This window comes from Syngnathus scovelli, chromosome 3, assembly GCF_024217435.2.
Source record: "Syngnathus scovelli strain Florida chromosome 3, RoL_Ssco_1.2, whole genome shotgun sequence".
Lineage (NCBI taxonomy): Eukaryota > Metazoa > Chordata > Actinopteri > Syngnathiformes > Syngnathidae > Syngnathus > Syngnathus scovelli.
The window spans coordinates 25,348,006-25,370,529 of record NC_090849.1 but is presented as its reverse complement, the minus strand read 5'-3'; the positions used below and the strand labels follow the sequence as shown (position 1 = coordinate 25,370,529).

The following is a 22,524-nucleotide window of genomic DNA, read 5'->3' as shown; positions in this document are numbered from 1 at the left end:
TCACAGGCTGAGTCGAGTTCTTTTACTTTGAAACGGGGCACGTACAGGAAGGGGTTAAAAAAAAAAAAAAAAACACGTAGAAAAGAAGACACGACGACGACAGTGGGCTTGCGGGGGAGTCCAATTTCACACACTCGGCTCTTCCTGCATTACGACTTCAAAATGGAGCTTTTTGATTTGAAGGAATTTCATCCCGAGTGGCGCCAAACGGGAAGCCCGAACACAACTTTGGAACTTTCCTTGACTGTAGGGTGGGCGTCTGCGTGTAGTCGCACTGAGACAGAATTTAGCTTAGTGCAGTTACCACGGAGACCGCCGTGACCATGGTTACCAAAGGTGTGACCGTGAGGACGCCGCCGCCGCCATCTGCTGTCTCCTCACACCAGACGACTCGCCTGCACAAAGCCTGCACACACATGCAAATAAAGAGTTGCGCACGCTATGAACACCATTATTGTCTGCGTTTTGGGGCGTTGACCTTTGGCCTCAATGAAGACTTTGATGTAGGAGGTGGGCACGTATCCTTCTTCATCCGCGTTCCTGCGCACGCGCGTCCACCCGTCACCTTTGTCCTCCTCCACCACGCTCAAAAGTTCCCCCTCACCCATGGACAGCGTGCCCTCGTTTTGACCTGAGATGCCGCCGCCGCCGCCGGCATCATCATCATCATCATCATCAAGATCACAAACGCGTGCAGGTCGAGCTCCGGGCTACCTCGGAACGGGTAGAGCGACTTGCAGGTTCCGATGCTGGGCGGCGGCGGCTCATCGTCAAAGTCGTCGTCAAAGTCGGAGCTCCGGGACTTGGAGAAGTGGAGCTCAGCGCCGGGCTCTTCCGTGTAGCTGCCGTCGGGACTGCAACCACAACAAGCGAGCGCCATCTCAAAAGGCAAGCCAGCAAGACCGCAAGAGCGAGGAGGAACAAGCGTGTGCGTGCGTGCGTGCGTGCGTGCGTGCGTGCGTGCGTGCTTGCGTGCGTTTGTTCACCTTTCTCTGCTGTCCGGACCGGTGGCCTCCACCCGTTTCCCAATTCCCGGTGTACATATCGGGTCAGGCGGGAGACGCGCGCTCACACCCTGCTCGGCCTCCGCCAGCCACGCCTGGAACACACGGACGGGCGCTTGAAGAGGACAACCAAAAAAGCGGCGACATCGTCACTCCAGCGACATCACAGACAGACGAGCTGGCGCGCTTCGCCGCGCAATGACCTCATCACAGCGACGTCATCACAGACCGGCCGCGTCATCAAAGATGGCCACCCTTTGTCGGAGCGCCGCTGGGGGTGGGGGGGCCATCGGATGAGGGGCCATCAGACGAGCCACGCCGACAACCCCTTGAGCCTCGGCCACCACATCAGGCGCAAAGTCGGGTCGGAGCAGCCGACTCCTTAGTGCATTTTGCCCGCCGACGAGCCAATCGAATCAAATCGGACGCGAATCTCGGCCGCCCGCCATGTCCAACCCCAACCAAAGCCCGGACTCCAGGAAGGAGGTGAACTGGAAGATCAGGAGGCTGGTCCAGAAGCAGGACGAGTTCAAAAAGCTGTGGCAGAGCGATCGACTGAGCCACGATGTCAAGGTGGAGGCTCTGGAGTCTCAGAACCGGGCGCTGCGGGAGAAACTGGACGCGGCCGGCAAAGACGAGGAGGAGCTGATGACCCAGGTGAGAGTCCACAAAGCCCAGATCTTCTCGCTGGAGCAGAGGAAGTGCCTGATCGAATCTGAGGCCAGAGACCTGAAGGCGCTGCGGGCTCAGCTGGAGGAGAAGATCGGCGAGCTGGAGGCGGCACTGGTCGCCTGGCAGAAGAACCTGGAAGCCCAGGCCCAGAGGCACAGCGAGCAACTGCGGAAGGTGGACGACGGGTGGAAGGAGAAGCTGCGCGAGAAGGACGAGGCCTTTGCCAAGCAGGCGGCCGCGCTCCAGGCCCAGACGGACAAGATGGGCAAACAGGCGGAGGAGCTGGCCGAGGACAAACGCAAGCTCCAGGCAGCGCTGAGCGAGCGGCAGGAGGAGCTGGAAGCCCAAAAGAGCATTCGCGACAAACTGCAGTACGACCATGGCGTGGAGATGAGACTCATCCAGATGCAGAAGAACGCGCTCTCCAACAAGGTGACGGCGCTCACCAACACCACCGACGACCTGATGGAGAAGAAGGAAGCCCTCAAGAAGTCCGAGGAGCAGAAGAGCAAAGAGCTCAAGGCCAAGCTGGCCGACATCAGCGAATTGCAGACGCACAAGGAGGTGGTCAACGCGCAGCTCCAACGCGAGGAGCGAGGAGCCGCCACTCTGAGGGAATCGCTCCGACACATGGAGAGCGACATAGAGGCCCTGAGGGCCGAGTACACGGGCGAGCAGGCTGCCCACAAGGTCACCAAGAAGGACCTGGCCCTGGCCAAGATGCAGGCCGACGACCTGGCCGAGAAGATCAAGTTCCACGAGGGCCGCGTCAAGGCCCACCAGGCCAGCGTTAAGAGTCTGGAGTGCGTGCTCCTCACCAAAGACACCTACATACGCAGGTTCCGCGAGGACCTGGAGACCTCCATCTCGCTCATCAACAGGCCAAAGACCTTCACCAAAGCCATCACCAGCCTCAAGAGGAAGTACATCACGGGCGACCAGGACGTCTGCGTGGACACCATCGAGGAAAAGATTGCAAAGTTCTTGGAGTCCAACAAGCTGCAGTCGGACCAGTTTGAGAAGACCATCCAGAGTCTGCGGCGCCAGCTGGAGCAGAAAGACACAGAGACCCAGAAGAGGCTCCAGAAGCTGGACCGTTGCCGAGGAGACCTCATCAAGATCATCAACGAGCAGCGGTTGGAGATCGCCAAGGTCAAGGCGGAGCTAAACGACGTCACGCATCAACTTCGGCAACTGGCTCCGCCCCTCGCCATGGCCAGGACCAACCGACCGTGAACGCCATCGGGCGCGTGCTGGGTGGCCACCCACGCGCCCACGCGCACACCACACAAAAGCAAACACACACACACAAAAGCAAACACACACTCAAGACGGACGGACAGCGGTCAGTCGATCTTGGCGCGCCCACCTGGTTGTTCCGAAGCTCCTCCTCCAGCCTGTGCAGGCTCCGCCTGACCTCGTCCAATCGTGGCTCCAGGGCGGCGCCGTCTCCCAGCGTGGGGTTCTGGTTGTACACCGCCTTCATCTTCACCAGCGCCTCCCTGGAAACAAACACAGCAGAGAAGGAAGTGACATCACTTGCGCTCTCTCACGCTCTTCTGCCTAATCTAAGGAGGCGCGCTTGGACCTCATGCGGGGCTAACGCTAAGGAGTGGCGAGAGACTGCATCCCGGCTGGTGCAAAGCTAATGCTATGCTAATGGGACCTGTGCTACTCGCTCGCGCCCTCGTTTGGTCTTCTGGCATATGCTAAGCTCGGGCTCTCGGAGCTAAGCTAACGCCAAGCTAACGAGCGTCACCTTTGCTCTCGCTCTCGCAGGATCTCTTGTCCGATGCGGCGAATTCGGTTCTGAAGCTTATTCCGTCGTTGCTCGACGGGAAGGTGGCTGCAGTCCGCAGGGGAGGAGCCCTGAAACCACGGCACACGTCGATGACCACATCACGGCCGGCCGGGGGCTGGCCCACCGCCGCGCCTGTGCTACTCACCAGCTTGAGTGACAGCTGTCCAAAGGGAGCGTTGAAGGAAGGACATTTGGAGTTAGGAAGTCCATCAAAAGCTTTCATGTGTGCACGAAATGTAAACAATTGTTGGAAAATACCACGTTGTCGTTCAAATGTTGTTGTCCCCCCCCTTCTGAAAATGAGTCTTGCATGCGTGTTTGCGAGCGTACGCCAACGTGAAATTTGTAGGGCCTACTCCTCTCTTGATGCTGCGCAGGCACTGCTTCCTGCTCCGGGAGCCGGAGGTCATGAGGTCGTTGAGCCGCCGCGCGATGGGCTCCCTGGCGGCTGGGGGAGGGGACTGCGGGCTGCCGGCCGCGCCCCCCGGAGAAGGCGAGGCAGGCGGCGGCGGCGGGGGCTGGCGAGGCGACGGCAGCAGATTCAGCAACTGAGAGAGAGGTCGGGCAGGCTCAGGGGTCACGGAAGCGCATAGATGGGCGGGGCGCGCACAGACGAGCCTACTTTGTTCCTGCGGAGGAAAGGCCACAGCTTCCTGCCCCGCCTGCGTCCCTCCACGTGGCCGTCCAGGTAGCTGGACTCGGACACGCTCCGCCTCATGGCGGCGGCGGCGGCATGCTCCTCCACGTCCACGTCGCCCGGCGGCTCGAAGCCCGACTTGTACGCGTGCACCACCGCCAGCGTGTCCTGAGGAGCCGTCGGCTCTCGTCAGCGTGGGCCCGGCCGAGGGAGGGAGGGAGGGAGGAAGGGAGGAAGGAAGGAAGGAAGGAAGGAAGGAAGGAAGGAAGGAAGGAAGGAAGGAAGGAAGGAAGGGAAGGAAGGAAGGGAAGGAAGGAAGGAAGGAAGGAAGGAAGGAAGGAAGGAAGGAAGGAAGGAAGGAAGGAAGGAAGGAAGGAAGGAAGGAAGGAAGGAAGGAAGGGCGCGCTCACCGTGCGGGCGTGGATACTGTGGGCGGCCTCCATCATGGCGTCCAGACAACGGCTGACGACGGGAAGCGATTTCTTCTCCGCCTCGGCTGACGAGCGCATGGCCGCGCCCACGCGCTCGATGCGCCGCTCCTCCATTTCCTGGATGCGCTGACACACGCAAACGCGTTTGAGCAATGGAAAAGCCCGGGCCGGCCCGGCCCGGCCCAGCGCAGCCCAGGGTCAGCCACTCTCACCTGGTAGATGACAGGAACCATGGTGCGGTAGTGCTGGTGCTGGTCCCGGTTAAACTGGCTCAAAGCGTTCAAATATTCCTTCTCGGACTCTCGGGCCGTTAGCTGCTTTTGTTGCGCCGCCTGACGGGCCTGAAGATAAAAGCCAGCCAGACTTGCGGCGCACGCACGCACACCTTCTTGTGCTTGGGATTTGCAAAAGGGCCAAATCTGACCTTCAGGGAGCAGCGCTGACACCGGCAAACACACACAAGACACAGTTGACACAGTTACTCGTTATTCTTCAGCGCGTCACGTCAACAATCCGAAAGGACGGACGGGCGAGAGACGACTGGACCGGAGTAGCAACGGAGCAAAGGCCGTGTTGTTTGTGGCCCACCTTCTCGGCGTCCACGTCGTCGTCCGCGTCCATCCTGTCGCACGTGTGCCGAGCTCGCTCGGCCTCCTTGCTGTCGCGCTCAAAACGCCGTTTGGCCTGCAACGCCACAAGTCGTCGTTCAAAACGCAAAGGCCCGCCGGGCCTGACGGCGTCCGCCGAGTCGCCTCAACTCACAGACTCCAGTTGCTTCCAGGAATTTTCAATGTGCTGCTGGGCACGGCGGCCATCTTGGAAATGCTGGGGAGGGAAAAGTAGGAAGGAGTTTGCGAGTCGTCCCGCTTAGAGCTGGCTGGCTGGCTGGCTGGCTCGCTCGCGCAATCTGACCGACTTCCTCTCGGCCTTGAGCTCCTGCGTGAACCTGCCGAGGTCGGCGGCGACGTGCGAGCCCAGCCTGTCGGCCACTTCCTCTCTCTGCGCCGCCAGCTCACCCAGCTGCGCCAGGGTGGCGCCGAAGGCGGCGCACCACGTGTACCTGTGGGTTAGGGTTAGAAACACGTGAAGAACCCGTTTGAAAAGAGCCCACGGTGGACTGACCTGCCGTCATCTTCTCTGCTCCTCTTGGGAAGATACTTCTTTGACAGGCTCCTGAAAATGTGCAGCGTTATGTCACGGCCGCCATGCATGTCACGGCCGCCGCGCATGTCACGCCGCACGCATCCAACGAGGCTCACCTCATCTGTTTGGCGTAGTTGAGTTCGATGTCGGCTCGCTCTTTGACAAACTTGGTGTACTTCTCTAGGAAGTCGATGCCCCAGCTGGTGTGTTTCTCCAGATTGTCAAACTGGTCCTGGTTCAGTAAGAAGACAAAAGCTGGACCACAGGGCCAACGCTGGGACCCGAGGAAACGCTTGCAGCGCTGCACAGAGAGCTCAAGCTCTCACGCACCAGACTGGGCCTCTGGCGCATCTTCCAAACTAGACCGGGTCTAGAGACAAGGACCCGAGGACCTGCACTTAAGACTGATATGCAGTTAGCTGCACGCTTTGACTTGAAACAGTGCACGCAACACTGGGCAGGTTGAGTAAGCCCGTCCGTCCGTCCGTCCGTCCGTCCGTCCGTCCGTCCATCCATCCATCCATCCATCCATCCATCCATCCATCCATCCATCCATCCATCCATCCATCCATCCATCGAGGCCTCCCTACCTCGCGATTCCAACGTGCTGACAGCGGACACGAGCCGCCGCCCGGCAGCGGGACACACACGTACGCACGAGCACGCGCCGCAGGTGCCTTCCGCGGTACGTACCCACAGCTCCGCGCCCCAGTTGACGCTCATGTCGTCTCCTCTTCCTCCTCCTCCTCCTCTTTCTCCTCCACCTCCTCTTCTTCGTCTTCCTTCTCGCCGAAGCCGCCCGACCGCCGTGAGTCTGTCCGTACCTGCGCGTGCGCAGTGGCGAGAACCCAAGCAGCAACCGACGCGGTCACGCGCCTAGCCTTTGTTGTCTCCGAGAGGGCGCCAGGCAGGCAGCGCGCGCACGCGCCCGAGCATGCGCAGTGGCCGCTTCATTGTGCAGAGTCCGCTTCATTGTACAGAGGTGGCTCCATCTGCAGCTTCCACCTCGGACGACTTTTTGCCACCTTCGAAAACATTGCATTAGAAAGAAAGAGGTTCCTTGCAAAACACTTCATCGAAATGTACAATTAACCCTGAACCTCCGCGTCCCCTTTGTATTGTGTTGTGCTGATCTTACATGATTGAGTAAATCAGAAATACTCGGAAATGTATGGTTAAATCTGCGGGCCGTGCGCATGCGCGCGCCGGTGCAGCGCAGCACAGCGTAGCGTAGCCCTCAACAGGTGGAGACAAATACAAGAAAAACATTGCTTCCAAATTTGCAGCGCCACTGGCTCTAAACAGGTGGAGAAAAATACAAGTAAAACATAGCTTCCAACTTGGTGGAACACAACTTTATTTCCTTTTCTCATTTTTTATCCGTTGACGTCAACTTTGAGCTTATGCTCGGCTTGCGTCTGGAGCCAAAAGTCGGAGATCCCGGCTGGAGCGGTGAACTAGAGGCTGCAAAAGAAAAAGCGGCGGTGGGTCTCGGGGGTGGTGGGGGGGTTGACGGGCAGGTGGCGTTCAGGTGCGACATCCACGACAGCACGCCGCCGCCGCCTAATTGACCTTCATCAATGAGTCATGAAGGGCACACCGATGCGCTCCTCATTAGCACTGGTGCAAATCCTTTGGGGAGCATTTAACATTTTCCAGAAGGGGGGAGATGAAGATGATTGCAGCCCACCAGGAGATGGCCAAGGTTCAACGCAAACACCACTCGAGCCTGAAATGAACTGCGTGTGCCTGTGCTTTTTTTTTTTTCCTTTTTCACATGCGGCAGGTGTCATGGAAGGCTTCTAAGGTCCTGAAGTCCCTCCACGTTGGAGGTAGGCCGTCCTGCAGGAAGTGACCGCATCGCTGACACGGAGACTGGAAGAGCTTGATGTAGCTCCTCAGCCAAGTCTGCGCACACATTGGCACACATGAACGAGAGCACACGTGGACACCCGGCGCCTGCCTGCCTGATGCTTTTTTCCTGACCATGAAGGAGCGCACCACTACGTCGGGCATCTGCGGCAGTTGGTAGTGCAGCAGGGCGGTGGTGGCGTGGTCCGTTACCTAGTGAGCACAGCGCCGATCAGCAGGTGCCGCCGTCGACCCCGGCCCTGCCCTGCCCTGGCCTCACTCACCTTTTGAAAGACCTGATGCTGCGACTTGGTCCAGATGTCCAGCTGCAGAGGAGGGAAAGTGAAAAGACGCACGCATGCACACTAACCCTAACCCTAAGGAACAGGGGGTAACGTGCGGGCTCTCACCTTGCCGCCGTGGTCGTAAACGTTCTCGTTGAAGCCCCGCACCAACGTTCGGTCGATGAAGAGTGAGCGCATCACCACGATAGCCTTCAGCACTTTGCCCAGCGTCACCTGACCAACAGGAAGTTACGCCTCAGCTGGTTAGCACGCTAGAGGTGGGTGGGCGAGCGAGCGGCCTCGTACCAGCAGCACGGCGGACGTTCCGTTCGGTCGGAAAAGTTCGATGCTCATGTCGGGAAACAGGCGGCCGATCCGAGAAATCACGTCATCCACGTACCTGGAAAAAAAATGGAGTGCACGCAAACGACCGGGCTTTCCTCCCGTGACGTCAAATGTGGGGAGGCCGGACTCGTTTGATCTACTCACTGCGGGGGGAGGACCAGGGTGCTGGGCTGGACTTTGGGCCGTCGCTTGGCCGAGGCTCCCATCTGATTGGCCGAGCGCTTGAGCGACTGCTGGTTCAGCAGACTGGAGGCCAGGCCGGCGTGGTACTGCAGCTGCCGAGGTGCAAAGCAAAGCGCCGGTGAGCCGGCCCGAGGGAGGGCCGAGCCCGAGGGAGGGCCGAGCCCGAGGGAGGGCCGAGCCCGAGGGAGGGCCGAGCCCGAGGGAGGGCCGAGCCCGAGGGAAGGCCGAGCCCGAGGGAAGGCCGAGCCCGAGGGAAGGCCGAGCCCGAGGGAAGGCCGAGCCCGAGGGAAGGCCGAGCCCGAGGGAAGGCCGAGCCCGAGGGAAGGCCGAGCCCGAGGGAAGGCCGAGCCCGAGGGAAGGCCGAGCCCGAGGGAAGGCCGAGCCCGAGGGAAGGCCGAGCCCGAGGGAAGGCCGAGCCCGAGGGAAGGCCGAGCCCGAGGGAGGGCCTCACCTTGTTGGACCACTTGTAGGCCTGCAGCAGCTGCGAGTAGAGCGGCGTCTTGTCCTGGACCGGATCCAGACTGAGGAGGCCGCTGTTGTGCAGGGGATGCGACTCGGACGGGCGGCCCACCAGGCCACTCAGGCGCTCCAGCTCGCTGGCGACGGCAAACACAAAGAGACAAGCGGGCTAGAGCTCACCGAGCCACGGGCGAGACGGGGCCCGACGACCCCGGCCACGTGCTCGTCGCCTCCGTCTTAGTGGCTTTTGCCGGTTCTATTGATTTTGGACACTTGGAGCTGCCAAAGACCCATTGAAAACTCTGAAATGATGGCAGAGCTTGACTTAATGAATAGGCTGGGATGTACCGTCCGCCAACAAGCGCTTGTCCTGAGAAACAGGGCTTGCTTGGCTCGCTCCAAAAATCTAGTCAAAGGGCAAATTGGAGAATCACTGTAATTGCTAGCTTCAATCATGACCATCGTGATCAATTGCTTTGCAATCCTTGGACAATTTCATGTAAAAGTAGCATCCTGTCCAAAGCTCCGTTGGGCACTCAAGGAGACCGGCCGGCTGTCCAGATCATCTCCTCGCCGCATGACAGGAAAAGCGTTGCTTCTGCAATCCGCTCGAAAAGAAATGCTCAACGTGTGAGGTGCGACGCGAAGTGAAGCGAGGCGAGGCGAGGCGAGGCGAGGCGAGGCGAGGCGAGGCGAGGCGAGGCGACGCGAGTTACTGACTTGAGGTCCCTGTTGACCGCCTGCAGGTTCTCCTGGAAGTTGGCGATAAATTGCTTCTCGCGGCCTTCCAGTGTCTCACGGTTCTTCATCCCGTCCTTCAGGGACTCGAAGACACGGCTGACGCTGGAGCGCAGCGCCTGAATGCCGCTAATGGCGTGAGAAAAGGCGTCCAGATTAACACCAACGCTCACCGCGTCCGCCATCTTGTCGTCGTCCTAGGCTGTCGCTCGCCGATGACGTCAGCACACGGGAATCGCCGATGCTGCGTTCATGATTTTGTCCAACATGAGGAAACGACAGTACTTTCCAACGTTTCTGGACTTCTTCATGGATCAGGAAGATAGAACGTTTGAAAAGGATAAGCGGCGGCTCACACAATAGTCAACTAAACCATGTGTGGACAAAACGCATGAAAAAATTCTCTAATAATTGCATTCTCAAAATAAATAAATGCTCTGATATGCTATAGCTGTGGTCTGTCGAATCAAAAAAACTTCAGCCGAGGGCTAAGAAGGGAGCTTAATGTAAAGAGCTTTTGCGCGCGTGTGTGCGCGCGTGTGTGAATGTGTGCGTGAGTGAGAAGTCCATTTGAAGAAAAAAAAAAAGGAAAGAGCCACAGATGAATAAAGTAAAATGTTCATAAGAAAGTGACAGGTCTGCTGCTGCTGCTGCTGCTGCTGCTGCTGCTGCTGGTGATGATGATGATGATGATGATGATGATGGTGATGGTGACGATATTGATTATAACGATGAAGTAAAAGTAGGCGGGGCTGGAGGGAGTGAAACATCAGACGAACAAGTCTAAAGAGGATGAGACAGAAGGAGATTAGGAGAAGACGAGAAGGAGGAAGAGGAGGAGGAGGTGTGAAAGAAAACGACAGCTGCAAGACAGCGAGAAGAAAAAGATCGAGAAAGCAGAAAAGGAAATAAGAAAGTAGCCCAGCTTTTGCGCTCCATCAGCTCATTCACGCAAGAGGAAACAAGAGAAAGGTACGTGAGCTGTTGCGAGTGGATGAGTGCAACGCCACCTCGTGGCCATTTCCCCTAACCGTCAACAACGACGTCCATTTGAGCACTGGCTCAATTGCTCTACACTGCGAGTGCCAATGTGCGAGCTGACACTCTGCAAACGGCCATGCGACTGACTGCAAGTCCACTTCGTTAGGGACTTGCACTGAACAATTTGTACGCGTACAGGACTGCAAGTCCACTTCGGGCGGGCGGATGGGCGAAACTTGCACTGAACAATTTCTACTCGGCCAAAAAGTGCACCGTATACGCAGTATGGGGGTAGATGGTGTCAGCACGTCTTTTTATACGTAACAGGCTGCCACGGTAAGCGGCCCACCTGCGGCATGCCAGCCAGCCAGCGACGCCCCACAGCTCCGAGCAGCCCGTGACCTCGAAGCGACTCCCCGAGGACCTCCTCATGGACGGCCTCAAGCGCCTGCCGCTCCTGCTCCTCTTGGCCACGTCGGCTCGATGCCAATTTGATGCCTGTCGCCGAGGGACGGGCACCGGATGGGAGGACTCCGCCTGCCAGCCGCCAGCCGCCAACATGAAAGAAGCCATGCAGATACGAGTGGAGCCGCCGGGAGTCACCTGCGGCGACCCGCCCGAGCGATTCTGCACTCTGGTCAGTGTGTTCCCATTCTTTGGTGCTGTTTCCATCCCAATGGCTCGTAAGTTGGCTCAGTCCGACCCAGACTATCATCTGGACCTTTGCGTCACCCTTTAGGAAAACCCATACCTCTGCAGTGACGAGTGCGACGCCTCCAGTCCGGACCTGTCCCACCCGCCTCAGCTGATGGGAGACCGGGAAAGGGGCGGGCTCATCACCTACTGGCAGACGGTCCCGTGGTCCAAATATCCCGAGCCGCTGTTGGCCAACGTCACGCTGTCCTGGAACAAAAGTCTGGAGGTGGTGGACGACCTGGTGGTCAGCTTCGAATATGGGCGCCCCACCAGCATGGTGCTGGACAAGTCCACGGACAAAGGTGAGAGGTCCCGCGTGGGGAGGTCGTGCCCGAGTCGCGCCCGAGTCGCGCCCGAGTCGCGCCCGAGTCACGCGCTTTGTGCCGCTTCGCTCCTGCAACAGGGTTGACGTGGCGGCCCTACCAGTTCTACGCCGACGACTGCATGGAGACGTTCGGCATGCCGCCCAAGCGAGTGTCCGACTTGGCGCCCAGCAACGTGACCAGGGTCATCTGCACCGAGCGGTACTCCGGATGGCTGGGGGCCAAGGTGACTGTCCGTCCGTCCGACCATTAGATCCGGTCCGGAGAGCGCAAATGCCGACGTGCTAACGCTGACGGGAGGGGAAGACGGCAAGCTGGCATGCTAGCGCTCTAGCTAGCTAGCACGCTGGCACACTAGCACACTAGCACTAACCCTAACTCCCACCTGGCCAGGAGGAGAAGACGGTGGTGTTTGAGGTGGGAGCCCGCTTGCGAGCGCTGGCGGGCCCGAAGCTCCTGGACACGGACGCCTTGTTCACGCGGCTGCAGAGCAGCAAAGCTCTGCGGGACTTCTTTACCTTCACCGACCTTCGCCTCCGACTCCTGCGACCGGCCCTGGGCGGGACCTACGTCCAGAGAGACAACCTGCTCAAGTACTTCTACGCCATATCCAACATCGACGTCCCCGCCAGGTGCGCCGCCGAGCGCGGGCAGTTTTGTCCTAATCTCCGGATAGGGAGGGGCTCACGGACGTGCGCTTGCCGCCTTTCAGGTGTCAATGTAACCTGCACGCGTCGGCGTGCGGGTTGCAGGACGCCACCTTGACGTGCGACTGTCAGCACAACACCAGTGGGCAGGACTGCCAACGCTGCGGCGCTGGCTTCCGGTCCCGCAAATGGATGGCGGGCAGCTTTCTGCCGCTTCCCGGCGGGACTGCCAATGTGTGTACGTATTTTTGATGAGTCGTGCGTGCGTGCGCGCGCGCGTGCATTCAGATTTTTCTCCTTGCTCGATTTCCATCAATAGGCCTCTGACCTGTTTTTAATCCAACCTGTTTGCCTTTTAGGTGAAGCAGCAGCAGAAATGAGCGGTGAGTGTCTGTCTACCTCTCTTTACATTTGTGACTCTCGTGGGTGGCCCAATTTGGAAAACTATTCCCATCTCTGGCACAGTTTGCTAAGCACAAACACCGCCGTCAATGTTCTTCTCTGACAGCGGCCGATGACTCTGACAGAAGTTCAACGCGTGGAATCACTGACACTGACTCGACTTCCACCGTCGAGCCTTCTTCCCTTTCTCCTTTTGCCACTTTGGGTTCTTCTCCCGAGAGCAAGAGCGGCGCTCGCGCTATTTCCACACCTGCGACAACGGCTTCCTCGGGCGATAGGACTTTTTCGACGGACGCTTCTACTAGCTTCACGACTTTTACGGACACTTCTGCTGACACGACTCCCGCTTTTGCCACGACGACGACTCGGACGGGTACATCCGATAGCTCGTCTCCTTCCTGGGGTGGTTCTGGGACGGCGGGCGCCGTTGGCGTTTCCGGCTCCGACGGCTCCACGACTTACACTTTGACGACAGACGCTTCGGCACCCGACGCTGTGACGATTGCACCAGAGGACAAAGGCGTGAGGTCTTCAGCTGTTCCAAAGCGGCAAAGCGCTGACTCGGCATCAGCGGAAGGCGCCGGCGTCCCCCCGCCGGTTCCCGCTGTCGACACCTCCCTCGGTCAGCGTATGGACCTCGGCGCTCCGACGGTGCCCGGCGGCGCTAGGGAGACCTCAGACGTCGGCGCTAACGCTCAGGTGTCTGTGACTCCGCCCCCTGACAGCACAGACTTTGACCTCTGGCCGACATCCGGTGCCAGCTCCTCCCCTCGGAGCTCAAGTTCCCGGTCGTCGGACGCGATGGCTCTCGACGGCACGGTCCCCTCTGGAGAGGCTCCGCCTCCTCCGACGTCTTTCCTCGCGGAAGATCCCGATTTGACGACGGGAAGGTCTAACCGACCTCTCGCCGTAGGATCTCCCCCCGATGGCTCGCTCCCCAGCCCGGCGTCCGACGATCTTCTCCCTGATTTTTCTCTTGAGAAAGTAGCACTGCCTCCCTATGGACTCGCTCCTGGCAGAACGTCCGATCGGCCGTCCACGGCTGCAGCGCCTCTGGCGAAAATCCTTCCCGACGGCTTACCTCCGGACGCGACTTTTGCCCGAGAAGCTCCTGCGGACGGACTGCCGACTGACGGAACAACGCAGGCCGACAGACTCGGCCCAAAGTCACCTCCTGATGCAACTTCTGCCGACGGACTTCCTCCTGACGGCGTCGCTCCTAAATTACTTCCTCCTTCTTCTGCTGCTGCTGCTCCTCCTACACAAGTCGGCGAGATCGCACAGGACAAAGAGTCAACGGCATCAGATTGGTCAGAGCCTGCCGGGGACTTGGCCCCAGTGGACTTCACCTTCCCTTTTCCAGATCAGGATCCCACCGGGCTAGGAAGAGAAGTCTTGGGTCTGGATTCTGTTGATCCAAGTTCCAATTTGAATTTTAGATTGGATTCAGAGAACCGGGATTCCACTGGACCTGGAACTCCTTCTGCAACAGAAGATTCAAGTCCATTAAGTCTCAATTCTGGATTGGATTTAAGCGCTCAGGATTCCAGTCCTTCTGGAACAGAAGATTGGAGTCCAGATTTTGGATCGGTTTCAGTAGCTCAAGACTCAGCTGGCCCCGAAGATCTAAATCCTGAATCTGGATTAGATTTAACTGAGAAGGGTTCCACTGGACCTGGACCAGAAGATCGTGCTTCTGGATCCGATTCAACGGATCGGGACTCCACTGGTCCTAGAACAGAAGATTCTGCAATAAATTTAATTGATCAGGATTCAATTGGTCCTATAACACCTCCTGAGGCAGAAAGTTCTAATCCGGAATCGGTCGAGCGTCGTTTGGATTCCCAAACAGGCCGGACGAGTCCTCGGGAACCTGAACCGGAGTCTTTGGATTCCAACCCCAAAATTCCCGAGCGGACGTCCCGACCCGGTTCTCCTGATCGAGTCGACGAACCGAGACGGGATGCTTCTGCCGCGATGGAGAAAGAGGATCGAGAGCCTGATGCCAGGAGGAAAGAGGGCCAAAGCAATCAAAAAGGTGAAGAGCGAGAACGAGCGAGCCATCCGTTGGAATCCAACTGAAGCGGAAAAACGATGTATTTGATTGACAGCTGCTGAGTCCAAAGAAGAAGGGCTGAAGCAACCTGAGAAGAAACAGATGGAAGAAGAGAATGCGCGGACGGCATTGAAAGAAGAGCAAAAAGGCTATGAGAGAAAAGGTAACAAAGGAGCATGATGCTACTTTTAGCACCAAGAGCATCCCTGCCACCTTGCCACAGCTGCACATTCGTTCTTGTTTCCTTTCTTGCTTTTGCCCGCCAAGCAACTCAGAAGATTTTGATTCCCGCCAGTGGGACGAGCAGCCAGCTCTCCAAAATCGCCTATGTCACTTTCCAGGGTAAGACGGCTCGCCTCGCCTCAGAGTTGACCTCTAGCTCCTCCCTAGCTGTCCCTCGTTGGCATGTCACTTTCCAGGGTAAGGTGCCTCACCTCACCTCAGACAGAATTGACCTCTAGCTCCTCCCTAGCTCCTCCCAAGCTCCTCCTTAGCTGCGCCTAGTTGGCCCCGGCCCGGTGGGTGACTCTGACCCCTCTCCCATTTCAAAACCTCATCGGTCAGGATCACGGCGAGACGGCCGCCACCCTGTGATCCGTCATGGGTAATTAGCCGCGTTAGCCTATGTTAGCGTAGCTTTTCTGCTCTCTCTGTGTTAGAGTGCGAGTGCAACGGCCACTCCAACCGCTGCAGCTTCATGGACTTCCTGAACGTGGTGACGTGCGTCAGCTGCAAACACAACACCAGGGGACATCGCTGCCAACACTGCCGTCTCGGTTACTACAGGAACGACACCCTGCCGCTCCATCACCAGGACGTTTGCGTGGGTCAGTCAGTGCAGGCACACACATGGGCGCATGCAGGCACAGGCACACGATAAAAAGCCGACAGGACTCGGACCGGATCCTGATCCTGTTCTCGTGCGCATGTCAGCGTGCGAGTGCAACGACGCCGGCAGCCGCTCTCGGCACTGCGGCGCCTCGGGGGAGTGCCAGTGCAAGGAGGGCGCCGCTGGGAGGCGCTGCGACCAATGTCAGCCCGGATACACGAGGAGAAGCAGCGGGGCCGGCTGCACAGGTACGCGGCGCAGGGGGAGGGGCCGGACGCTCGGCGGATGAGTAACTAACAAGCTTCACCTCGGTCCAGTCAACGTGTGCCACGAGGCTCGCCCCTGTCTCAACGGCGGCACATGCTTGGACTTCCAGCGCTGCCAGTGTGCCGACGGCTTTGCAGGTGAGGCTCGCCATCGTGGCAGGCACTTTTTCTTTTCCTCGCTCAAACGGTGAGGCCCCGCCAAGTTGGGTCCTCGGGAGCGGCTGCCCTGCCCTGCCCTGCCTGCTGTCCGCTTCTCCCTGCTGCAACAAACCTGATCCAAATGATCAGCTCATCAACAAGCTCCGTCCGAGTTTGAGAAGGACCCTGATCGTTTGAATCAGGTGTTAGTGTGGTATCATAGAATTTCGATATTTGCGATTATTTATTCCAACAGAGGGCGCTATGATAAGATATTGCAACATCGTCCCCCCCCCCCAAAGGTTTAAAAAATGGATGGATGGATGGATGGATGGATGGATGGATGGATGGATGGATGGATGGATGGATGGATGGATGGATGGAAGAACATTTGGGTGATCTGCTGTATGAAACAATTTCAACAGCTTTCGTCAAACGTGCGTGTTGGAACGCTTTTGCAGCTTGACTTTCCCCATCATGTCAGATGGCCCGCGCGCGCGCGCGCGTGCACTGACCATGTCGCGGCCGTGTGCACGCAGGCGTTTACTGTGAGCGGCGCGCGTGTCTGAAGAAGAGCGGTTGCCTTGACGACGCAAGCGCCGCCTCGGCGCTGATGACTTCGCAACTCCGCCTCCCATTCATCTTCAGCCTGATCGCCGCTGCCGCCTTTTGAAGCCATCAAATCGAGGAACTGCTCGGCGACGTCATCATCCGGCGACGCACGCGACGTCACCAAGCCTCTGTGCCGGGAACATTTGATTGAAAGGACTGATATCATCTCGGAAAGCAATGTTTGCAAAAGATTACACGCAGCCCTGGTGGGGAAACGCTGCACATTTCGCTTTTCACTATTACATTTGTTGACCAAACCCAAGAGTATGCCAATAAAATGACCTATTTAGCCTTGTTGCCACTTGTCCGATTAAGCCAAGTTGATTGAAGGAAAAGTTGGCAATCGTCCATCGCTCCGGCACAAAGCAGCTTGTTCGAGATCACCAGCGCACGCCCGCCCGCCCGCGACGTCATTAGAGCGCGACCGGCGCGATGCGTAAATGGCGGCGGACCTTAGCAACCTTGTCGTTCGGAGCGGCCGTCGGCGCCTCGGCGGGCCACCTGTGGAGGCCTTCGGGTGGCGAGGAGGGTCTGCAGCCGGTCTTTCCGCTGGGTCCGGTACCGAGTGTCCACGCCGCCTCCGAATTGACGGTGCGTGAAGAGAGTTGCTCACGTTCTCCTGTTTGACATTGATGAAGCACATGCTAAGACGTCTAGTTTTGAAATACGGACCAATTTGGAACCAATTTGTCAGTGTTTCCCCATCAAACGAAAGCACTTTTTCTGGCGCTGTCGGAGACCGAAGGAGCGGGCGCAATTAGCTCTTTAGCACCAAGATGTCGAACTGCAATACAAAACGCAAGGCTCCTCGGTGTGGCCGATTGAACAACTCATCCACACTGTTTTGAGACACTTTTTGGTGTCGATTGCATTTCCACTCGTGGAGGCAGCGCTTCGCCGTCAAAACGCCCGCCCACTTACGCTACTCGCTCAAAAACAATTGGCGAATCGGAACTAAAAAGTGTCTTAATTGTTGCAGTTGAGCAGGTCTTCGGGGGGCGCCGTCATGAAATACGGTTTCCCCTCGCTATCCAACATCCGCACGAGAGAATCCTACGTGAGCTCGTACGACCCGCGCACCCGGACGCCCGCGTGGGTCATTGAGCGGCTCAGCGGCGACACGCTCGGCGGGGCAGCGGACAGGGCGTGCTGCGACTTCAAGGAGGACGACAGGTGGGTGGGCCCGGCGCTCGTGCGTGCCGCTCTGACATTGGTGCATAAGCGTCAGCGTGCGTGCGTGGCCGCAGTGTCCACTTCTACCACCGCGCCACCAACGCCGACTACAAGGGGAGCGGCCTCGACAGAGGTCACATGGCAGCGGCGGCTAATCACAAGTGGAGCCAAAAGGCCATGGACGACACCTTCTACCTGAGCAACGTGGCCCCCCAGGTGCCCGCCCGTGCGCGCGCTTTCCTCACTTGCGCCTTTGTGCTGCTCACTCACTCACTCACACGCACGTGCGTGTGCAGAACCCCCACTTGAACCAGAACGCGTGGAACAACCTGGAGAAGCTGTGTCGCTCGCTGACCAAACGTTACGCCAACGTCTACGTGTGCACCGGCCCACTCTATCTGCCCAGGTGAGCGCGACCTCTCGTCACGGTGGCTCGCCAAGTAACGACTGCGGTCGACAAGGAAACTCAAGGCGCCGCTGCGCTCACCCGTTGTGCAGGCAGGAAGCTGACGGCAAACTATACGTGCGCTACCAAGTTGTGGGTCGGAACCACGTCGCCGTGCCGACGCACTTCTTTAAGGTCAGCCAGCGTCCGATCCAAAAGGAAGGTCTGCTGCGCACACGCCATATTGAATTGTCTGAAGAGGCCATAGGACCAACCCAAATAATTGGTCTGCTGTTACTTCCGGTGTGGGTCCCTCGACCACCAGGGGGCAGTAGACACCAAACCTAGATTATGACACTCAACTGCGATAACGAGACCCTTTTTTTTTTTTTGCAGGCTCGTGCTGCGTTTGCAATCGTTCGCAACACAATTGGACACCAGGGTGCTCATCCATCTGTCAGCAATGTTTTCGTTGCGGAGGACTTTGAGGGCGTTTCAAGTGCTCATTGGCGTCTTTTCTTATTTTGGTCATTCCATAAAGATGGCGGCCAATGCTCACATCCTAATGATGAGGCAGGACATTTTGTCAAGGCTGTTACGACACATTCAACATGGCGGCCGCAGGGACATGTCTCTCCTTTGCGTAGTCTTCAATTCTCATGTCACGTGTGTGTCGCCATCCCAGGTGTTGATCTTGGAGCGCGGCGGCGCTCAGGAGGGCGTGGAACTGCGCTCATACGTCCTTCCCAACGAGGCTGTGGACCAGAAGATGCCTCTGGAGCGCTTCCTGGTTCCCATAGAAACCATTGAGAGGGCGTCAGGCCTCCTGTTTGTCCCTAACATCGTGCGGGCCAGCGGCACCATTGCCGCCAAGTAGCCCGAGCGACAAAGTCACGGCGGGAGTTTTGTCCGTGGCGTGGCCAACTGTGCAAAAATAAAAGCAAGGCAAAAAAACGTTTGTTTGTCTCCTCCTCAGGTGTTTTGGTAGCGCCAAGCAGTGTGTTTGCACACTGTTGTTTTTGTCATCCGACAACCGTGTGTTCATTTCGTGGGCGGCAGCCGGCCAGTCTCGGCGGGCTGAACAGCTGAGAAAGAGGTTTGCTTTGAAAAATAGCTGTATTCAGAGAGCACGGCGGCGGCAACAATGGCCGACCGCCAATGAAACACAGAGCGAGCGCGACTAGCTCACGGAAAGCCAGGAGAGGTGACGCAGGAACACACTGTCTGAGCCAATTCCAATGTCAGCATTTTGCAATGGGAGGGGACGAGCAGCAGATGCAAGGGAGTCAGCGACCCGCTCGGGACGATCAGGGCTGCGGCGTCGCCGCGGGCTCAAGCGTGGGCTGCGCTTCGGGCCACTCCCTCCTGCACTTGGATCGGCCTCTGCTCGGCCGAGTGTTATCCACTTCCAGCAAATGGCCGTCTTCTCCGTCCACGAAGATGTCTGACAGAGAGTACGAGTCGTCGAGGGTCGCCAGGCGCTCCGCCTCGTCCTCCTGCCGCCATTTGTCGTAGCGCCGGAGCCGCTCCTCCAGACGCGGCGTCACGTGCTCCTGCAGGAAGTCGATGATCTCTGCGGGGCGGCCAGAGGGTCACCAAAAGTGGGCGCAAAGTGGCAGGAAGAGGCCGCCGCCAACCGCACCCACCTCCGTAGGAGAGCCGAGACCAGTCGGGAACGTTGCGGACTTTGAGGCTTCGGAAAAGCTTCTGAACGCAGAGCGGAGTCACGCCGCTGAAAGCGCAGCGCCGAGGCGTCAGAATCTGTCGCCGAGGCGTCAGAATCTGTCGCCGCGCTGAGGCGACAGAAGCTGTCGCCGCGACTCGCAACTCACCCCAGGATGCTGGAAACCGTATCCCAATCAATGTCGCAAGCGTCCTCGATGTTCAAAGCGTACAGCCTGCAGTCCAGGGACACAAACGAGTCGGGAGCGGTCAGCCTTGCCGTCCGTCAATCGATCGCTCGACCGTACGTACGTACGTACGTGTTGATCAGGTGGAGCCTGGTCCTCAGTCCCTCCGGGGGTTTCCTAGGGTTCTTCTGCGACAGCCGGGCCTGCAGGATACAGAACCTGAAAGGCAAGACGGAACCGGTTGGCTTTTCTTTCTCCAAAAGCCTCCAAGCCGCACGGAGACATGCGGTCGGTCGAGAAAGGCAGCGGGTGGCACCGGCGCTGTTCATGCGCACTGACCACTTGACGCGACACTGGGTCCAGCATCGGGTGCGCACGTGCTGGCTGATCTCCGTCCAGGGCAAACGCGCGCAAAGCTGACGCAGCGTCAAACGGGCGTCTCCGGCGGCTCCTTGAACCAGCGCCTCCAGGTGAGCCTTGACCACCTCCTCCAGCCTGTTCTCCTCCTCCGACGTCCACAGGCCTCGGCCCGTCGCTGAGCCAGACAAAGCGTTTGCCGGGCGAGCGAACGAGTGAGCGGGGGCCGATAAAAGAGAACCAACCCACCGATGCTGACGAAGCGCTTCTGCAAGGCGAATTTGCTGCGGCCCATCTTCCTGGCGATGGTGCTCCAGTCGTTGCCGTGGAGCGTGTGCAACTTGACCAGACGATCCAGCTCCTCCTCGGTGAACCTCAAAGGCCACGGCAAGGTTAGCGTGCCTCGGCAGCGCTTTGTGTGTCGACGGCGGCGGCGGCAGCTCTCACTCTCCCATGTGGTTCATGTCGTCCAGCTTGACGGCCCGGGTCACCACCTGCTTGCACGGTCTGGGGATTCCCTCGGCTGCAAGACACGACGACAGCGGGCAGTGGGTTACGGCGGGCGGGCGGACAGGCAGACGTTCAGGCGCCTCCCATTCATCTCACCGATGGCCTCCAAGAAGCCATGTTGCTTTTTCAGCCTCTTGATGTCGGCCCGCAGCTCCTCGTAGCGATGCGGGAAGAGAAGCTGGTCGGCGGAGGCGATGCCCGTCACCGCCAGGAAGCGCGCCACGTTTTCTCGGATGCGCACATTCTCCTCGTGCGTGAAGCGGCCCCAACGCACGCGCAGGCCTGCGCGGAGAGATCGGGCTTGAGGTGCAACATTGTTGAGGAACCCGGGGATCTTCCGGAAAGAGGTTCTTTCCGCACGGCGGGCGACCTTGCTCTCTGAAGACTCGGAAGCGCTCCAGGTCGTGACGCAGAAGGGTCTTGATCTCGGACTCGGCTCTCTTCCTCACGTTGGGAACAAACTCTTCCAACTCAGCCACCAAACGGGAGTCCAAGCTGCAAGACACGCACGCGGCCGGCCGGCCGGCCTCCTGTGATATTTGCCAGGTCACGTCAGGAGTCCATCCGGCCTTTGTTTTAGCGCGCCCGCTCCACTCACCTGTCAGCTCGGTCAAGCTGGTGTCCGTCGGCGGCCACGGCAACGCTCTCCTCCGTCTCGCCGTCAGCGACAAGGAGGCTTTCTTCTGCTCTCTTGCGCTTCTTTTTGCGCACGTCGGCAGGAGGAACACGGTCGTCGTCATTGTCCGCTTCTCTGATTTTCTCCTTTCTTCGTTTCTTGGCTTTGCGGGCGAGCGCCTCGGCGGGAAAGACGCCGTCGTCATCTTTTTGGTCCTCTAGTTCTGCTTCTGCCTTCTCCACAGCCGCAGCGACCGGGTCTCGTTTGTCTCGCTTTTTCTTCCTCGGCTTTGCGGCGGCAGGAATCCCGTCCTCTTGGTCTCTTCCTTCTCCCGTCTCTTTCCTCTTCTTTGTGCGTTTGTGAGCCGGAAGAAGGCCGTGGTCCTCTTGTGTACTTTTTTTCTTCTTCCTCTTCATCTCGGGCGTAGGGACATGGACGAGGCTGGGCACCGGCGAGCGGCGGCCGACTGGAAACGACGGCGGCGAGCCACATGAGCCCAACGCTGCCTCCATTGATCAGCTAAACAAGGAGAACAATTCTGTTGTCGTCGTCTTCTTCCTCTGTAGAAGAAGAAATTCACTCATGAGTTCAAGTCATCTGGTCCGGGCTCACAATTCTTGTCACACAATAGAAGCTCCACCATAAAAAAGCAAAAGAAAAACACCACCAAAGCCACGTTTAACGACTAAAAGATCAAAATGAACTGACTGATTGATAGACTGATTGATTGTTCCGGTGAGACGAGTCTCCCTCGACGTTTGAACATTAACTTGTGACTAACGTGAAATGTGAAAATGAAGTGCGCAGGAAATGCACTTGGCTACCTGAAGTTGCCTCGACTGACGAAAGTAACTCGAAGAGCAAACTCCGACGTCAAATTGTTTGCTGTCACGTTGAAAAAGCTCAAGTTTGATGCGTGACGATGCTGGAGGGGGAAAAAGTAAACAATTCCTTCCACGTTTTTCGTAAGCGAACACGTGTGCAGCGGGGAACAACACTCGCGGCTCGCGGTCGGCGACTTTGTGCTTCCTTCCGAGTCTCGGGTCGACTGCTTCCGGTATGCAGAACCCTCTCGCGTCATCCATCCGCGTCGCAAAGCTACGTCAACGCAGACGCCATATTTGTCGGGGCAAGG

The 22,524-nt window shown here is 58.3% G+C and overlaps 6 protein-coding genes across 9 annotated transcripts; 3 read left to right on the top strand and 3 right to left on the bottom strand.

Moving 5' to 3' along the window:
* fnbp1a (formin binding protein 1a) lies at window positions 1–6,617 on the bottom strand. The gene is made up of 18 exons (XM_049762692.2): window positions 6,382–6,617; window positions 5,805–5,920; window positions 5,668–5,718; window positions 5,458–5,605; window positions 5,308–5,370; window positions 5,134–5,229; window positions 4,970–4,984; window positions 4,758–4,886; window positions 4,525–4,671; window positions 4,100–4,282; window positions 3,834–4,025; window positions 3,623–3,637; window positions 3,436–3,545; window positions 3,046–3,178; window positions 987–1,099; window positions 715–854; window positions 479–631; window positions 1–406 (listed from the first exon to the last, which is right to left on the bottom strand). The coding sequence occupies exons 1-18, from the start codon at window positions 6,409–6,411 to the stop codon at window positions 378–380; spliced, it is 1,863 nt and encodes a 620-aa protein (XP_049618649.1). The 5' UTR covers window positions 6,412–6,617; the 3' UTR covers window positions 1–377.
* LOC125993805 (cingulin-like) lies at window positions 1,230–3,732 on the top strand. The gene has a single exon (XM_049762724.2). It carries the CDS (start codon window positions 1,452–1,454, stop codon window positions 2,910–2,912), a length of 1,461 nt encoding a protein of 486 aa, XP_049618681.1. The 5' UTR covers window positions 1,230–1,451; the 3' UTR covers window positions 2,913–3,732.
* Window positions 6,618–7,028: 411 nt separating the features above from the next.
* On the bottom strand, window positions 7,029–9,733 carry med27 (mediator complex subunit 27). Its single transcript, XM_049762758.2, has 8 exons — window positions 9,531–9,733; window positions 8,803–8,947; window positions 8,313–8,443; window positions 8,130–8,223; window positions 7,950–8,057; window positions 7,824–7,865; window positions 7,675–7,752; window positions 7,029–7,596 (listed from the first exon to the last, which is right to left on the bottom strand). The coding sequence occupies exons 1-8, from the start codon at window positions 9,731–9,733 to the stop codon at window positions 7,462–7,464; spliced, it is 936 nt and encodes a 311-aa protein (XP_049618715.1). The 3' UTR covers window positions 7,029–7,461.
* A 239-nt stretch (window positions 9,734–9,972) lies between these two features.
* On the top strand, window positions 9,973–16,787 carry LOC125993781 (netrin-G2-like). 2 transcript variants are annotated; one of them, XM_049762669.2, is made up of 14 exons: window positions 9,973–10,520; window positions 10,857–11,166; window positions 11,269–11,527; window positions 11,629–11,774; window positions 11,942–12,180; window positions 12,261–12,433; window positions 12,555–12,578; window positions 12,704–14,635; window positions 14,709–14,816; window positions 14,921–14,995; window positions 15,313–15,480; window positions 15,587–15,730; window positions 15,800–15,886; window positions 16,426–16,787. In XM_049762669.2, exons 2-14 carry the CDS (start codon window positions 10,960–10,962, stop codon window positions 16,557–16,559), a joined length of 3,696 nt encoding a protein of 1,231 aa, XP_049618626.1. In that variant the 5' UTR covers window positions 9,973–10,520; window positions 10,857–10,959; the 3' UTR covers window positions 16,560–16,787. The 2 variants fall into 2 exon arrangements, with proteins under 2 accessions (XP_049618626.1, XP_049618627.1); XM_049762670.2 differs by lacking the exons at window positions 12,704–14,635; window positions 14,709–14,816; window positions 14,921–14,995.
* Window positions 16,788–16,896: 109 nt separating this feature from the next.
* Window positions 16,897–19,014, top strand: endog (endonuclease G). 3 transcript variants are annotated; one of them, XM_049762752.2, is made up of 7 exons: window positions 16,897–17,089; window positions 17,478–17,671; window positions 17,746–17,887; window positions 17,968–18,077; window positions 18,170–18,251; window positions 18,453–18,629; window positions 18,742–19,014. In XM_049762752.2, exons 1-7 carry the CDS (start codon window positions 16,931–16,933, stop codon window positions 18,931–18,933), a joined length of 1,056 nt encoding a protein of 351 aa, XP_049618709.1. In that variant the 5' UTR covers window positions 16,897–16,930; the 3' UTR covers window positions 18,934–19,014. The 3 variants fall into 3 exon arrangements, with proteins under 3 accessions (XP_049618709.1, XP_049618708.1, XP_049618711.1); XM_049762751.2 differs by having other exon boundaries at window positions 18,453–19,014; XM_049762754.2 differs by lacking the exon at window positions 18,453–18,629 and having other exon boundaries at window positions 16,899–17,089.
* A 139-nt stretch (window positions 19,015–19,153) lies between these two features.
* On the bottom strand, window positions 19,154–22,441 carry LOC125993794 (transcription termination factor 1). Its single transcript, XM_049762695.2, has 11 exons — window positions 22,214–22,441; window positions 21,372–21,949; window positions 21,144–21,268; window positions 20,870–21,055; window positions 20,711–20,786; window positions 20,513–20,637; window positions 20,246–20,441; window positions 20,039–20,125; window positions 19,889–19,954; window positions 19,703–19,788; window positions 19,154–19,629 (listed from the first exon to the last, which is right to left on the bottom strand). The coding sequence occupies exons 2-11, from the start codon at window positions 21,899–21,901 to the stop codon at window positions 19,364–19,366; spliced, it is 1,743 nt and encodes a 580-aa protein (XP_049618652.1). The 5' UTR covers window positions 21,902–21,949; window positions 22,214–22,441; the 3' UTR covers window positions 19,154–19,363.
* Window positions 22,442–22,524: the final 83 nt, after the last annotated feature.